Here is a 15,941-nt window from a genome sequence, read left to right as displayed (position 1 = left end):
CGTGAGGCTGGGCCCCTCCGTTGAAGAAGGGAGATGGGGTGCACGGGAAGGTGCATCCCCCATCCCTCCCGGGTGCCGCTCTCGCGTGCAGCGGGCCCGTCCCGGCGGCTGCGCGCAGCGGTCCCGCTCGGGGGCGGCAGTGGCGGCGCCCAGCGGGAGGGATGGACGGATCTCGCAGCTGCGCCGGGCCCGCCCCTGCGCTCATGCACGGCCCTGCGTGCCGGGGCCCAGGCGCAGAGCCGCACTGCAGACCGGGCTGGGCACAGCAGCAGCGATGCCGCAGGTAAGGTGCAGCCGGGCCACAACCTCCGGCCCTGCTGTGTGCTGGAACACCGCGGGCCCCGCGCGGGGACGGCCGCATATCCCTGCTCCAGCTGCCTCTCTCCTAGCGCTGAGCACGGCTGATATGCCATGGGGTGTCCAAGGGGCTCGCCGGGGTCTGCCCTTGCCCCCCTCCTGCTGCTCGGCCTCCCGGCGCTCTCCTCGGCAGGTGAGGCTGTGGTGGGGTCCGTTGCACAGCTCCGGCAGCAGGACCCCCGCTGCAGCTCTGACGTGCCGCGGGCTCTCCGGCAGGGCTGGGGGAACTGGGCCCCACCATCGACGGGCAGCCGTGGACAGTGTGCACGCTGCAGGAGGGGGAGAGCCGTGCCTTCACCTGCCGGGTCCCCCAGCCAGTGCCCGGTGCCACACTGGCCTGGTACCTCAACGGCCAGAGGCAGGAAGCCAACCTCTCAGCTGCAGGCACTGCCAGCACCCTCACCCTCACTGCCCGGCGCTCCGACCATCAACTCAACTGCTCCCTGACCGACCCAGCCTCAGAGGAGACCTACAATGCCTCTGTCCTCCTCAACGTGCAGTGTAAGGTCCACAGCACTGGCCTGCTTCAGACTGGGATGTGGGGAGGGTGGGTGGGGCTCCAGCCTGGGAGAGGCTGGACAACATAACCCGTGTCCATCACAGCCATAGCAGAGCAGCAGCTTGTCAGTCCCATGCAGATGAGGCAGGAAGTGCTCCTGGACCCTGGCGAGACAAATCCTACTCTGTGTTGCCCCCATCCCTCCTGCCCATCTCACTGTTTCTGGTTTTTACGCAGATAAGCCGGAGATCCTGAGGGCAGGTGCCCACTACCAGGAGGTCGAGGGTTCTGGCCTCCTCCTGGTGCTCTTTGTGCTGGTGCAAGCCAACCCACCTGCCAGCATCACCTGGGTGGACCAGGATGGCCATGTGATGGCCAATGCCTCTGAGTTCCTCCTCCTGGGTGCCACACACTACCCAGGGCTGGCCAACCACTCGCTCCACATCCATCTCAGCAGCGTGGCTGGGAACTTCTCTGTCAGCGCTGCCAACAGCGTGGGCATCACCACCACCTCGCTCCTACCCACAGGTAGCTGTTGGGGGGGTGGGCACAGCACAGCAGCTGTGTGGAGGGGTGCTGAGGGGGCTGCACTGCCTGTGCAGGTCTGCTGGATGCCCATGTGGAGCTGCCCCTCCTGGGTGTTGCCGTCGGAGCAGCACTGGCCCTGGCCACTCTGCTCAGCCTGGGCTCCTGTGCTGCCTGCCTGGCGTGCCGCTCACCCAAGCCGGTGCCAGGCCCAGGGCGAGCAGAAGGGAGCAGCCCGCCCAGCCGGTGCTCCCGTTGCAGTGGCTCCGAGCACCCACAGCCCCAGGGCACACGCCTGCCCCGCCAGACCCGGTCCCTGCCGCCTGACCTGCACCTCAGTGACCTCGCACAGGAGGATGGAGGTAAAACCCCAATGTACCAGTGCAGCAAGACACATAGGGCCACGGGTGCTGCCTTGGTGAGGGATAGATGTCCTGGCTTTTGCTCCTTTTCTGCCCTGCAGCTTCCCCCAAGGATGTGGGAGCTGGTGCCAGGGGAGAAGATAGTGCCCTGCCAGGGCTGGAGAATTACCTTGTCCTCAACAAGCTTGGTGAGGAGGTGCAGGTGGGCGAATGGCCCCCAAAAGTTGTGCTGTGGGATACTGAGCTCCGTGGTTGCCCCAGAAGGCAATGAGCTGTTTGTCCTACAGGTTTTGTCCAGCTCCCAATGTCTGGGCGCATCTACAAAGTGCCCAGCGTAAGCAGCGACGAGATCTGGCTGTGAGTCGCGGTGCCCATGGCCAGGTGCCCGGCCCCAGGTACGTACCAGCCCCTGGAGCAGGGCAGCCAAGGGTGCCAGGGAGGCTGTTCTGGGAGGTGGGCGCTGAGCAGCCCTGGCTCTGTGCTACACTGCCTACTGCAGGGCTCAAGAGCTGCGCTGGCAGCCAAAGCATGTTTTTATGTAGCCCATTCACTTTCCCAATAGACTGTTATAATCAAAACGCATCAAAGCTCTTTATAGCCAGGCTCTAGTGCTGTGATTCCTCCCAGGGTAAGGCCAAGCACCAGCCTTGCTTTAGCAGGTTTGTGACTCGCTTGCTGCATGATCCTCTCTGCCCCTGCTGCTGTGGCAGATGGGTGGGCAGGCAGTAAGGCAGGGGCTGGGGAGAGTCGTTCCAACAGCAATAAACTAAACTCGAGCGTCTGTGTGGTGCTGCGCAGGTTATTTTCCTTGGCAAGAGATAAAGGGCTTGAGAACAGGAAAAGGGGGCTCAGTAATAAGGGGCAGAGAGATTCAAGATCCCCAGGTCAGACTAGGAACACCCTGGGCAGATCTGAGTGTTGTGTCTGAGCGTGGAATTTATTCCTGTTTGCTCCACCCTTGTAGCATGTGCTCAAGGAACCTCTGCTCTGCAGCAGCTACAGCACAGGGAGCCTGACACTAGGAAAGGCTGGTTTAATGCTGAACTCCTTGGGAACAAGTCAAAAACAGCCATTAGGCAGCTTCTGCAACAAAAATGATGAGTCAAGTCCTACTCTCCAAACACAGAAAAGCCTAGCAATGTCTCCAAGACCAAGGAGGCTTTTGATGTGCTGTGTGACATTTCACAGCCTGCTCTGGGCACACCTTGGTGTCCAGCAGCAGACAGTGATCCAGGAGATGAGGGTTTAATGTGAAGCTTCAGGTAAAGCTCACCACCTCTGCCTCTGCTGCTTGTGAGGGTGGGTTGGATGGTGGGCTCCTGCCTTTCTGCCCATCAGCCAGGGGCTTGAAGTGCTGCAGGGAAAAGAATGTGCTCATGCAAATATCTGACTCCTGTTGCTCAGAGTACATGCATCTGAACACACTGGCCACATCAGCTGTGTGTGAGCTGTGTGCTCAGCAGTGCCCCAAGGAAACATGCTCTGGCTCATGCTGGCCTGTTGAACAACGTGGCACCCCAGCTGGGCAGCACAGCCGAGCTCCCTGCGTCAGGCAGAGGCACCAGGGACAGGAGCAGCAAGAATACATTCCCAGGGCCCACAGCCCTTTGCACACACCCACTGCTCCAGAAAGCCAAACAGGACCTGGGCAATGCTGCCAGCAGGGTGAGCAGCACCTGGCTGGAGCTGCCTACCTGCGAGTTCTTGAACTCCGAGAAGAGGGAAAAGAGGACATGCAGAGGCTGGATCCGGCTCTTGTACACGGGGATGTCCAGAATGGCTATGGGCAAGAGCAGCAGCGTGTGAGGGCACCTGGGCTTGCACCCTTGTCAAGAAGAGCTGAGTTCCCCGCTGCCCACCATCACTTGGGCTTCTGTGCACCAAGGACTGCAGTCCCCTGCAGTACAAGAGCCATTTCCCACTGAGGCAGCAGCCTCTAGCTAAAGCCCTCTGGCTTTCAGTGAGAGCACCAGGCCAGCAGCAAGTTGTGTCCCCAGCACAGCCTCCCCAGCTCACCGCAGATCATGTCGATGTATTCAGCGAGGTCACAGCTCATCTCCGCGGTCGGGAGGCCCACCTGGAACAGACGGGGCCATCAGCTCTGCTCCTGGACTGCAGGAGCCTGGGAGCACACACAAGGCCACTGGGGCAGCAGCTGGGAATTCCAGCATTGGGCTGCTCTCCAACTTCTGGCAAGGGGGAAGTGGTGAGGAGGAACGAGCGGACTGAGCTGCGGGATGGAGCAGGCACCTGGCTTTCGTGGCAGATGGTTTCTAAGTCCATGCGTTGAGCTAATTACCAATCACTCAGACAAACATACCTTTCCCAAGAGCTCCTCAAATTCTGGTGACCATTCCTGCATCAGGGTCTCAATGTCAGGCATTGGCCTGCCAGGGAAGAGAAAAACAAACTTTAGGATCACACACAACCTTCCACTGCCAGACTGGCGAGCTGACGTCAGGGATCACCTGGAGTAATGGACTGTGGCGGGAGGTTTGCAGCGGTGCAGTTCACTGATACTTTCAATCCAGCTGTCAATGGCTTTGGGGTTCTTCTCTGCATTCTCCAAACTCTTCACTTTTATCTGCTGCTAAAAACACGAATATAAACCTGGAAGTGTTTTGTGGTGTTCTGGGGCTTTTTGAGAACCCTGTGTTCGCTCCTGATGAACCAGGGCTTCTCTCTTTCCCAGCTGCACTTTATCAATGGATTTCTGCAGGCAAAACGCCAACTAAAACCAGGTATGGACAACCAAAAGGAAATAAAGCATCACCCAAAGGGAACAGACTCAGAGTCTGTACCAAAATTTGCATTTTTGTTGCAGTTTAAAGCTATGGATTAAAGCAAAAGGTTCATTTTTGTTGCTTTTACAGTCAAGTTCTCAGTTGTACCACAACACTGGAGTCACAGAGACTAAAGTAAGAGTAAAATGCCATGGTTTCACTCCAGGCAGTGTGCAGCAAGTGCAACCTCCCTCTCCCTGACTCACTGTGATGTTGTGCTGCTTGGAGTTCTCTGTCAGCCAAAGGGAGAGCACAGTGGGATCTGACTGCTTGGTCGAGGGCTCATCCAGGACCAGCAGGCCAAGGTTGTCAGGCTTCCAGTCAGGACGGGGAACCTGCAGGAGAACAGAGCCCTCTCTGCAGAGCCCAGGGCAGGTTTGTACAGAGCCTCTCCGTGAGCTCCCTCGGATGCGCGTACTCAGGACAGTGCTGCCTGAACAGCGCGTGGTGTTGGAGAAGGGAAAACCCAGCCCTCACCCCAAGTTACCTAAGTGCTGTGTGAGAGGTGACCGAGCCACCGGCTGTACCTTTCCAGGTCTCTGCCCATTATGTCCGAGAGCGCAGCAAAAGACTCGCCCCTGCCACGCCCACTGCCCCGCGGGGCAGGGCCGGGACAGGAACCTGAAGAAACTGTACCTTTAGGAACGCATCAATGTCCCCAACGGCGGGAATAAAGTCTGGAATAAAAGGCTGCAGCTTGTGCTCGATCTCTATTGTTTTGGGAGTGTACCTGCAAAAAACCACCACCACAGCATCTGTGACCGGGAACTGTGCTGCAGTAATTGACACAAAAGAGAGCCAAGAGCAGGCCAAAACCCCTCCACTCACCTCTTGATGTATTCAAAGAGGTCTTTGATTTCAGAAGACACTTGCAGGTAGTCAAAATCTGCTGGATTGAAGTCACTAAAGAAAGGAAGAGAGTCATGGGCAAAGATTAATGTGTGGCAGGTTCTACTGGGCCCTGTTTTGCCTTGGACCTGCTGGCCAAGAAAAGCACTTGAGTGAGGGATAGTTGTGATCATATAGCTCCACAGAGTTGTCAGAAAGGGGCTAAGTGCTCTGCACAAAGGCAGACATTGGGACAGCAGTGACGTGGTCAGCAATGGCTTTGGAGCTGAAAATGTTGGAAAAGGAGGAGGATTATCAGGAGCTGAGTGACGTGTTTGAGATGGTCCTTCCCAAGGCTGGCTGACACCTTGGGTTGTTCCAGCCCTGCCTCTCCTGGGCACAGCAAACAGCACCTGGGGCTGGTTCATCACCTGGAGGAACCACCACCCTGGAGCACTGGGGACGAGCTGCCTGTCCCGATGCCCACGATCTCGCTCACCCTCGCAGGATTAGGGATCAGGGGATCAGCAGAGGGTCCTGTACAGTCCCCACCAGCCCCGGCCCCAGCTCGTCCAGCCGGTAATGCCACTCACCCCTCCAGCGCGGCCCCCTGCTCCTCCGAGTCATCCTCAGAGTCATCCTCCGAGTCGCTCTCCGACGAATCCTCCTCCGAGTCCTCATCGTCCTCGTCGTCGTCCTCGCTGAGGGCGGCGGGGTGGGCCACTGCCTCCTCCTGGGCGAGAGAACTACGTTCTCACCGGGTGTCCCCGGCTGTCGCCGGGCCGTCCCCCCGCCCGCCCCGCTCGTACCTTTCCGCTGTCGCCCCGCTCGCCGCTCCCGCGCTCGGCGGCGCCGCCGGACACCGTGGGCCGGCGGGAGCCCCGCGGGCGGCCCGCGCCCCCCGCCCGTGGCGAGCGGGCCCCGGGCTCGGCCTCGGGCAGCTCCAGGCTCTCGTCGAAAGGCTGGTTCTCCACCGGGCGGGGCTAGGCCGAGAGGCAAAGTCAGGGGCAGGGTGGCCCAGGGCCCACACCCACCGCCCGCCGGGTCCCCCCGGGTCCCGCCGGGTCCCCCCGTGTCCCACCGCGTCCCACCTCCGCCTTCCCTGTGTCCCTCCGCGCCGCTGCCGTCGCCATGGCAACCCCACCCCTCCGGCCGGCCAGAGTGGCCCTGGGGCGCGCGCGCCCCCTGGCGGCGGGGAGGAGCCACCGCCCCGCCCCCCCGTGACGACATTTCCGGGTGCGGACGTGGCGCGGCGCCGCCATCTTGCGGGGCCGCCCGGGGACCGGACGGACCGAGCGCCGCTCCCGCCGTCTCCGCCGCCATGGTAAGGGAAGGGCCCGCCCGTCGCGGGCGGCGCGGGGCTCGCGGCAGTCTCTGGGGCAGCCCCCGGGCCTGCCGGGCCTGCGCGCAGGCCGGCGCTGGAGTCCGCGGCCTGGCGGGACGGAGCGCGGCGCTGCCGCCCAGGGCCGGCGGGGCCGCGGCAGCTCGCCCCGGCTGTCTCGGAGCCGCGGTGCTTCCTGAGCCCGCTGCTTCACGTTCGGGGTCTCAGGTGTAGCCGGGCGGGCGGTGCCCACCTGCCCCGCGCTGTGGCCCTGAGAGCTCTGTCTCTCGCGGGGCTGCTCCGGCTCCTTTTCCCCGTGGCAGCGGTGTGGGGATCAGCACAGACCCCCCGCGCACGGCTCCGCCTGCGGCAGGGACCAGTGATGCCGTGTTGGAGGGTTTTGGGTACCTTCTGTCCGTTTGGGGATTTAAAAGCTCTGAAGTGCAGAACAGCGTTATTCTGACAAAGGTAATTAAGAAACTGATCTGTGAGAGGGAAATGTCGGGAGGAAGTCTGGGCAGACAGAGAGAAGAAGGAAGACAAAGTGCAGCTGGCGAGTGATAACGCTTGCGAGCTGCCCGGGAGGCACCCGAGGCCTGTGGGTGATAACCGGGGCTGCATCAACCTGGCTGTGCTGTGCGTGTGGCACTGGGAGAGATGTCACATTTCACAGCGTTCCTGTATGTAGTAAGCCGGGGCAGCCTGATGGAAAAGTCCATCTCCTGGAGCCTCCCCTGACGCTCCAGTGGGTTGTTACACCTGGGTGTGTGTGGAATCGGGAACGGGTTCATTTGCTTGACAGGAGCAGGGAGAGCTCTGAGGTTAACGTAGGGACAGAACATGGAATGGAGAGAGAAAAACAGAGATGTCTCTGCTCTTGGCGTAATTCGGTTCCTGGTCACAGAAAAAGACATAAAATCACATTCTGAGTGCATGCAGGTGAGGTGTGGTGGGAAGTGATCCTTTCCGTGCGCCAGGCTCACCCGCTCCGCTCGCCCAGGTGCTGTTGGCAGCCGCCGTGTGCACGAAGGCGGGGAAGGCCATCGTGTCCCGGCAGTTCGTGGAGATGACCCGCACCCGCATCGAGGGGCTGCTGGCGGCGTTCCCAAAGCTGATGAACACGGGGAAGCAGCACACGTTCGTGGAGACGGAGAGCGTGCGGTACGTCTACCAGCCCATGGAGAAGCTCTACATGGTGCTGATCACCACCAAGAACAGCAACATCCTGGAAGACCTGGAAACACTCCGGCTTTTCTCTAGAGTGGTAAGGATCTGTCACTCGGTGATGTGGCTGTAGCCCAGAACGGCGCCATTGTGGGGCACTTGTTTCTAAGCTGGTGCTGGAGCACTGCCCGTCTCTACCTGGCAGCTTGGTGTTCCAGAGCTTCCCTTCCTGACTGGGAAGAAAGCTCTGAAGTTTTGATGGTAGTTTTGAACTTACCATAAGAAATCCTCAGTTGTAGTTCAGTTGACGAGACCAAAGGGCTGATGGTAATTTAGCATTAAATGTTCTCTGTATTATTAACCTAAGGCTCATATTACTTCAAAAAGTAACATGATGTTACAAGTGCGGGTTGCTTTGTAGGGATCCTGAAGAAGCAAGTTTGTCTCTTCATACAATCAAAGTATCTTCAGGAAATCTGCTGGCCCTAGCATGCAGTTGGGCTCCTCTGAGTTAGTGTTACAAGGAAGCTGAGAGGTTCTGTAAGGATTTTAGTGTAGAAAAACTAATAATGGCAAAACTTCATCTTGTTTATCAACAGCTTAATGGTACCTGGAGCAGTGGAAGGGTGCACTGGGGTTGGGAGGGTCAGCACAGCTGTGACCTCTGGGATGGTAGAAGGAGAGTGTTTACACAGTACTCTCTGTGGGTACTCCTTTAAAGTGTGTTCTCCTACTAGATCCCTGAATATTGTCGAGCTCTGGAGGAGAATGAGATCTCTGAACACTGCTTTGACCTGATCTTTGCATTTGATGAAATCGTCGCCCTGGGCTACCGCGAGAACGTAAATCTGGCACAAATTCGGACCTTCACTGAGATGGACTCGCATGAGGAAAAGGTGTTCCGGGCAGTCCGAGAGGTGAGCACGGACACCTGCGAGCTTGGCACGAGGTGCCATGTCTGGGAAATGCCACCTTTGCTATACAGAGGTGTTCTTCCACTTTGGTAGGGCCATACAGTTATTTAGCTTTTCTGTAAACTTGTATTCTGTATCTGTCTAAACCTGTATCTTGTTTCATTTTTGTTGGCAAGGGGTTTGTGGGCAACTGCACTTAGTTCCTGTGCAGGCTGAAGTTGAGGTTGCAAAGCTCCGTCAGCCTCCTGTCTCTTCTTTCAGACGCAGGAACGCGAAGCAAAAGCTGAGATGCGCCGTAAAGCCAAGGAGCTGCAGCAGGCCAGGAGGGACGCAGAGAGACACGGCAAGAAGGCACCCGGGTTTGGGGGCTTCGGCAGCTCGGCCGTGTCTGGGGGCACGACGGCAGCAATGATCACAGAGACCATCATTGAGACTGAGAAGCCCAAAGTGGCACCAGCACCAGCCAGGTAGGGGGACAGCAGGTGGCAAATGTTCTCTGGAGCCAGCGGTGGCTCAAACTATGTGCCCAAAGAGAAGTTCTAACATAGGTTCCTCATCTGTGTAACTGTTGAGGAGCATTTGTGCCATGTACCACAGTAACACCCCTTGTAGTCTCCCTGGAATCTTGGATGAGCAATGAGTTTCCCATTATGCATGAGAAAAAGAGGCCCCAACTCCTGGTAATACACAGAACAGAATCCAGATCTAAATTATAGCTTAGCACCTGACATGTAAGACAATAGTACTGTGCATGTTCTCCCCAAAAAAGGGTGCCAAAGTGAATGGTGTGGTGTTGGGATGGTCAAGTTATAGTACTTGAAGATAACCAGGAAGGAGGAACCTGTTGCAGTGAGCTGACTTGACCTCTGTTTAGACCTTCAGGTCCCAGTAAAGCCTTGAAGCTCGGCGCTAAGGGGAAGGAGGTGGACAACTTTGTGGACAAGCTGAAATCAGAAGGAGAAAATATCATGACTTCCGTAGGCAAGCGCTCTGCAGAAGCAGCCAAAGTTCTTGCTCCTCCTATTAACATGGAGAGGTGAGTGCTGCCCTTGCTTTGGAAGTGGTCTCCTCACAGCTCTCCCTGTGTGTGGCCCTGGGAGAGAGCCTTCCTGTTCCTTTTAGGCTTTTTCCTGTGCTCCCTTACCTTGTCACTATAACCGTTGGTGGGCAAAATCTGGGAAAGCATGGCAGCAAGAAAGTAAATAGCTAGTTTGGTTAGGCGTCTTCCTAACTAAAATGGGATGTCCATCCATTGTTGAGCTGAGGTTGGGAATCTTCTGTGCCTTTTGCCTTCAAATAGCTGCTTTTTTCCCTGTTTCCCTGCCTCATTGCCACTCAGGATGGAGGCATTCATGCTTCGTTTTACATGCAGCAGTTCAGAACCTTTCAGTGCCTGAAGTGCTGTGGCCTGGCAGAGGGGATTTGAGTGACCACCATGTCGAGATGCTGCATCAGTGCTGTTTAACTGGGGTCCCATCCCTGGCAGACCCATATCCATGGATTCTCCTGCCCCCGAGTTCACCTGTCAGAGCAGCATTAGCCCCCGTGGTGCTGCCCATGCTGTTCTGTTCAGGAGCTCTTGCTCAGTACACACAGCCTGTCCTTTCTGAGCACTGATCTCTCTGCTGCCTGGGAGATGAGCGCAGGACTCGAGCTTTTTCTCTATCTGTCTAGTGTGCACATGAAAATAGAGGAGAAAATCTCCTTGACTTGTGGCCGTGATGGAGGGTTGCAGAACATGGAGCTGCATGGCATGATCATGCTGCACATCTCCGATGAAAAGTTTGCACGGATTCGCCTGCATGTAGAAAATGAAGACAAGAGGGGAGTGCAGCTGCAGGTAAAGCCTATCTGGAGTCCTATGCTATTGAATGTGCTTTTGTTGTTTTCCAGGGAAAAAAAAATTGGAAATACTTGAGCATGTTACTGTCCTGTATTCTCATCCAAGCTTTCTCAGCAAATGCATTGGAAATGGGAGTACTCAGTGCAGGGCCAGTCATGCTCAAAGGATTGAAGTTCACTAGAGAAATGCGGTCTCGGTGCTCGCCATCCTGCCTTTGGAGCCTTATCTGCCCAGCAGTGCACATTGGCATGCTGGGTGACCTCACTTGGACTTTGCAGCAGCCTAGTGTGTTGCTTGGTGCCTGTTTGGGTGATGTCAGTTGCAGCTGTGGACTGGGAGTAGGTGAACAAACTTCTGTGCCAATGGGGAATGAATTTATTCTCTCTGGAGCTGTTTCTTCCTAGGGTCGCTTGTCCTGTCACTGCTATACCTGGGATGATTGCTGGAGCACTTGATCACAGTCAGTAGTAGCAGCTCAGGAGGTTCTTGGGAGATTTGTCCTTCCCTTTTTCTGTGTGACCATATTGATCCCTGGAGGTAGTGTTGCTTTGACACACTGGCTCACCCCTTGCCAGGGGCTTGTTCGTACATCACTGACTGCAAATCCACTTCCAGCACATCCCATGAGCGAGTCTCTAACAGCGCTCCCCTGGGCGCTGCTTTGAGTGGCAGATGAGGCCAAACCCTGTGCTGACTCCTGTTTTTCTAGTGAAACTTAACAGTGATTTGCAGAAAGCCTCTGCTTCCAAAAAGCTGCTTGTGCTCACAGTTGTGAAGCATGTGTTTAAATGGAGTTTGGCTGCTGACACATACATGCGTTAAGGTTGCTGAGGGAGGCCGTAGTAGTGTGGTTTCATACTGTTTTTCCCAGCAGCACTAGGTTGATTTTTCTTCAAGAGAAATGTGTACTGTGGACCTTCAGCATGGTCTTTAGGATTTGAGGAGTTAAGTTGTTTTGTAAATACCAGCCCAGGGCATGTATTGCTAGAGTCTCTGGTGCAGTGACACATAAGAATGGCAGTGGTATGGATCCTTCTTGTCAGATCAGCATTTCCTGGAAGGAATCCCAAATTGATAAGCAGGTGTGCTCCAGATGGACTTCTGAGCCATGAGCAAGCCTGATGTGTGTTTTGTCAAGAAAAACACTCTGTGTAGGCCTGTCCTGGTAGAACCTGCATTACCTACAGTTCTGTCCTTGGGCTTACCTACAGCCTGGACATGTGTTCTTCTTTCAGACTCACCCAAATGTGGACAAGAAACTCTTCACTACAGAGTCACAGATTGGTTTGAAGAACCCAGAGAAGTCATTCCCTATTAACAGTGACGTGGGCGTGCTGAAGTGGAGGTTGCAGACCACGGAAGAGTCTTTCATTCCATTGACAAGTGAGTGCGAGTCTGGGAGCTCGGGCGGAAGAGGCTGATGTTTGCCTGTGGGCTGCTTGTTTATATCCACCTGGGCTGCCTGGAGCATGGCACAGTGTGAGACGTTGGAGATCCTGTGTGTATCCAGTGGATAGTGCCTGCCCTCAGCAGTGTGCATTTTTTGTAATGCTCTCAAAGAAAACAGAGCTTTTCTTAAAGTCAGAATTTCTAGGGGATGACTTGGCTGGGCATTTCAAAGTGAAAGCCTGCTTCATGTGGAAGGCCTGCGTGGTTCACACACTGTCTCTGTGCCTTCAGTTAACTGCTGGCCCTCAGAGAGTGGGAACAGTTGTGATGTCAACATTGAATATGAGTTGCAAGAGGACAGTCTAGAGCTGAACGATGTGATCATCACCATCCCCTTGCCGTGAGTAACATTCCTTGTCCGAGCAGCACTAACAAGTCCACCTCCTTCTCCTCCCTGGTTTGTGGGTCTGGTCAAGTTGACAGGTGTTACAGGCACTTTCTTAGCTCTGTGCAGGGAAGTTATTTTCACTTCTCGTTGCCTGCTCTAGGTCTGGTGTCGGTGCCCCAGTGATTGGGGAGATTGATGGCGAGTATCGCCACGACAGCCGGAGAAACCTCCTCGAGTGGTGCCTGCCAGTGATAGATGCCAAAAACAAGAGTGGCAGCCTGGAGTTCAGCATAGCAGGGCAGCCAAACGACTTCTTCCCGGTGCAAGTCGCCTTCGTTTCCAAAAAGAACTATTGCAACATACAGGTATGGTCACTGCTGGTGCTCCACAGGTGTGATGTCACTCTTGCCTCAGTCCCTGTCTGACTGACACTGGCCGTGCTGCAGTGGGGCATTGCTGTCCCACTGGCCATGGCTGAGGGGTTGACATTTACTTGCTACTGAGATAACTGGATTTGGGAGTGCCAGCAGACAGCACTGGCAGCTGACACCTCGCAGAGCTTGCCTGCAGTTTCAGTTGTGCCTTCATGCCTCTGAGGAATCATTAATTCCCCTCAGACTTCATTAGAGAATCCATCGGCCTTGGAGCCAAAACACTGCTTGGCATATGACTGTCTGCCCCCACTGAAGTGTAGCCAGCAGCTGCCGTTTCACTCCTCAGTGGAGACACAGTTACCACAGAAGATCACTCCACTCTTTCAGGTTTCCTGGGAACAAAGATCTTTGTTTCAGGGCTGAGTTGTGGTTCGAAGGCGCCGGGTCAGTTCTTCCCTCATGACCATTCCAGCGTTGGGGAAACACAGAATCGCTGTGGTGGGGAGCGGGGTTTGATGCTGAACTAACACTGCCTGTTGTCTCCACAGGTTACCAAAGTGACCCAGGTAGACGGGAACAGCCCTGTAAGGTTTTCCACTGAAACCACCTTCCTGGTGGACAAGTACGAAATCCTGTAATGCTAGACGTGGGGAAGTGCAAAGGAAGAAATTTTTTAAATTAAAACAAAAAAAAAAGAGACCGACATTTATTCTGAATGTTGGGAACGCCGCAGCCCCCTCTGCTAGGACATGTGGCTCTGTCTGCCATCTGCAGCGTTCCTGGGTCACAGACATTTTTGGAAGAGAATTGACGTGCTCGTGGGGGGAAAGGCCACAAATTTCTTTGGCAGATTTTTACCGGCCGGCAGAAAAGCAAGATCTCCGCAGAGAGCCTGACTTTGATGTGTTCCCTCCTCCCCTGGCGACGCCCGGAGCTCAGCCCCAGAGCCGACCAGACATCGTTCCCTACCCTCCCAAAGCGTCACATGCTGTTCCATTGTTGGTGCTTACATTTTGATTTCTCCTCGTCCTCCAGCTCTCGTTTCCATTGAGGAAAGCAGGCACTGAGAGAACGTGTGTGGGGCCGCCTGCTGCTCCGGACCCTTCCATCTGGTGGAAGCTGAGCAAGTTGCCCTTGGCCTCAGAGGTGGGGGGATCGTAGCAGGGGCACAGGGTGGGTAAGAGGGACCAGGGGCTTTGGTCCTTTTGCCCCACGTGGTTACTGCCGTTCCTTGAGCCCTGCTGTGCTCCGATGGCTCAGCTCCAGGTGCTCTGGCTCCTGCTGCAGGGGAAGAGCTTCCGTAGGGGACTGTGTCCTCGCTGTCTGCCACAGCTGCTCCTGGGCCAGGCTTTGGAGGAGGTTTAGTTAGGTTAGAACCAGCTATGTGTCCTTTGCAAGGCCCTTTTGGTGTCTGGGGAGGCAGAAGGCTTTTCCTGCCTGGGTGAAAGGAGCTGAACCTGGGTAACTCTGCCTGCTGGTCAGAACACGTCCCAAACCAGTGTTCAGCGCTGGCAGGTGGGGGAGAAGGAAACGCTGTTTTCCAGGAAATATGGGGGCTGATCTGAGCTGTTCCTCCCCCCACTGCCTCACCAGCATTATTTGCCTCATCTCACAGACCTGTGCTCCCTTCACAACTCATCTCACCTGTGTGGCTGGGGCCTGTCACAAGTGTCACCTACCCCCAGGCACCCCTCATGTCTGGCCAGAGGGCCTGAGTGTGTGTGGGGAAGGCAAAGGCCCTAGAAGTGCATGTACTGTGCTCTGTGAGAGACAGCCAGCCTGTCATGGGCCCCTGGGGTCCTCTGCCAAAGAAGTCCGTGGTCTCTCCTCTGCTGGCAGCACCTGAGAGAGAAATCAACCCTGGTCCTGTCCTGGGAGGGCAAACCCTCCTCCCTAGCAAAGTAGGCAACGAATCCCAGTAACCTGGTCCTGTTCCAGAGCTGCTTGTCTGTATGATTTTTAAAATGGAGTCGAGGTTAGTTCAAGCATCCAAGGAGCTTTTTTTTCTTACATTCGTTGGAGGGTGATATTTAAACCAAGCTGAGATCTCCCCTTTTTGTAACCCCATATGATCCTGGCCTAGGGAATAGAGCACATTCCAGTGTACACAGAGAATACTGAGTCTAATCAAATAAAGTACTGTCAAAGGAGCTGGCTGGGGGTCGTGAGGTCCTTCCGGAGCCGGGGCTGCTCAGCCCAGGCCCCGCGGGGGCGGGACGGGGCCGGCACCGGGCGGGGCGGGGACACGGCCGTGGCAGGCGGTGGCGGACAGCGGAGCGGCGGCGGCGGCAGAGCCCAGGAGGGGCTGCCGGTCCAGGGGAGTGAAGGTGAGCGGCTGCCGGGATGGGGTGGGACCCTCCCCTACTCGTGGCCCAGGCGGCCCCTGCCTTGGGGAGCCTGTGAGGGTGGTTTCAGCGTGTCCTGCCCTGCAGGGACCTTCTCAGTGCTTTGGGGGCAGCTTTGTGATGTGGTGGGGGCGAGGGGAGGGGGCTTAGCTGCCTTGGCTCCTATCAGGGCCAGGTGTGGAACGTGTTTGGGATCCCTGCCCCCCGGGGCACTCTGGGAGGGGAGCAAGGAAGGAGCTGCAGGCAGTAAAGTAGGAAAAACCCCATCAGCCATACAACTGGTCAGTGCACAATGCTTTAGGGGTGTGTGGGTGCACTGGGAGCTGGGTCTGGGTCTGGTGGTCCACATCAGTGGTGAGTTTGGGGTGTGGGAGCCCCCAGAGCAGTATGGTTTCTGCGGGAGGCTGGACAAGGCTCTCCCATCCAAATCCTGCTGCAGCTGGAGAGCAGTTGGAGGGGGAGATGGTGCTTGGCCTGAGGCCACCTCTGCTGTCCCTGAATCCTCTTGGGGAGCCTGGGAACGGTGCTGGCCTGGCTGGACCCTGCTCCATGGCTGGACTTTGTTTACTCCAGCTTCCTGCCACGTTCCTGCCACAGCCCCTTCAGCCGCTGTCAGAAAGCCAGAGGAATTTGGCAGCCCCAGAAGGTCCAGCTGCTGTGCCGAAGGGTGGCCCTCTCCCCCATTCCTCCAGCTGCCCTGCAAGCTGCCAGCCTTCTCTGGGCACCAGGCACGGGCTGCAGGGGGGCAGGTCCCCTGGCCAGGCACCACAGGCAGCTCAGATGTAAGGCAGCACTGTCGGGTGCTTTTTTAGTAACTCCTTGCATGTTTGGGTTTTGCTCTGTGATGCT

The 15,941-nt window shown here is 56.5% G+C and overlaps 3 protein-coding genes across 27 annotated transcripts; 2 read left to right on the top strand and 1 right to left on the bottom strand.

The window, feature by feature from the left end:
• The first annotated feature begins 6 nt into the window (after nucleotides 1-6).
• Nucleotides 7-4,786, top strand: TMEM25 (transmembrane protein 25). Of its 22 annotated transcripts, none has more exons than XR_003536838.1 (7): nucleotides 7-283; nucleotides 574-858; nucleotides 1,094-1,384; nucleotides 1,459-1,743; nucleotides 1,845-1,931; nucleotides 2,008-2,138; nucleotides 4,697-4,786. XR_003536838.1 is itself a non-coding variant. In XM_027699629.1 (7 exons), the coding sequence occupies exons 1-7, from the start codon at nucleotides 34-36 to the stop codon at nucleotides 4,725-4,727; spliced, it is 1,326 nt and encodes a 441-aa protein (XP_027555430.1). In that variant the 5' UTR covers nucleotides 7-33; the 3' UTR covers nucleotides 4,728-4,786. The 22 variants fall into 22 exon arrangements, 20 of the variants coding, with proteins under 20 accessions (XP_027555430.1, XP_027555432.1, XP_027555428.1 ...); XR_003536839.1 differs by lacking the exon at nucleotides 4,697-4,786 and adding an exon at nucleotides 2,708-2,814; XM_027699629.1 differs by having other exon boundaries at nucleotides 2,042-2,138.
• IFT46 (intraflagellar transport 46) lies at nucleotides 2,660-6,525 on the bottom strand. Of its 4 annotated transcripts, XR_003536842.1 has the most exons (12): nucleotides 6,446-6,502; nucleotides 6,164-6,337; nucleotides 5,948-6,087; nucleotides 5,355-5,429; nucleotides 5,163-5,256; nucleotides 4,733-4,861; nucleotides 4,212-4,333; nucleotides 4,064-4,130; nucleotides 3,760-3,820; nucleotides 3,438-3,523; nucleotides 2,948-3,097; nucleotides 2,660-2,826 (listed from the first exon to the last, which is right to left on the bottom strand). XR_003536842.1 is itself a non-coding variant. In XM_027699643.1 (11 exons), the coding sequence occupies exons 1-11, from the start codon at nucleotides 6,485-6,487 to the stop codon at nucleotides 3,002-3,004; spliced, it is 1,086 nt and encodes a 361-aa protein (XP_027555444.1). In that variant the 5' UTR covers nucleotides 6,488-6,502; the 3' UTR covers nucleotides 2,763-3,001. The 4 variants fall into 4 exon arrangements, 3 of the variants coding, with proteins under 3 accessions (XP_027555444.1, XP_027555445.1, XP_027555446.1); XM_027699643.1 differs by having other exon boundaries at nucleotides 2,763-3,097; XM_027699644.1 differs by having other exon boundaries at nucleotides 2,763-3,097; nucleotides 4,212-4,330.
• An 86-nt stretch (nucleotides 6,526-6,611) lies between these two features.
• Nucleotides 6,612-14,897, top strand: ARCN1 (archain 1). Its single transcript, XM_027699622.1, has 10 exons — nucleotides 6,612-6,678; nucleotides 7,676-7,939; nucleotides 8,577-8,756; nucleotides 9,015-9,220; nucleotides 9,628-9,789; nucleotides 10,428-10,593; nucleotides 11,832-11,979; nucleotides 12,277-12,385; nucleotides 12,534-12,738; nucleotides 13,296-14,897. Exons 1-10 carry the CDS (start codon nucleotides 6,676-6,678, stop codon nucleotides 13,383-13,385), a joined length of 1,533 nt encoding a protein of 510 aa, XP_027555423.1. The 5' UTR covers nucleotides 6,612-6,675; the 3' UTR covers nucleotides 13,386-14,897.
• Nucleotides 14,898-15,941: the final 1,044 nt, after the last annotated feature.

Source organism: Neopelma chrysocephalum, unplaced genomic scaffold, assembly GCF_003984885.1.
Source record: "Neopelma chrysocephalum unplaced genomic scaffold, ASM398488v2 Primary Assembly neopelma1_138, whole genome shotgun sequence".
Lineage (NCBI taxonomy): Eukaryota > Metazoa > Chordata > Aves > Passeriformes > Pipridae > Neopelma > Neopelma chrysocephalum.
The sequence above is the reverse complement of the archived record's forward strand: the minus strand, read 5'-3'. Positions and strand labels throughout refer to the sequence as shown.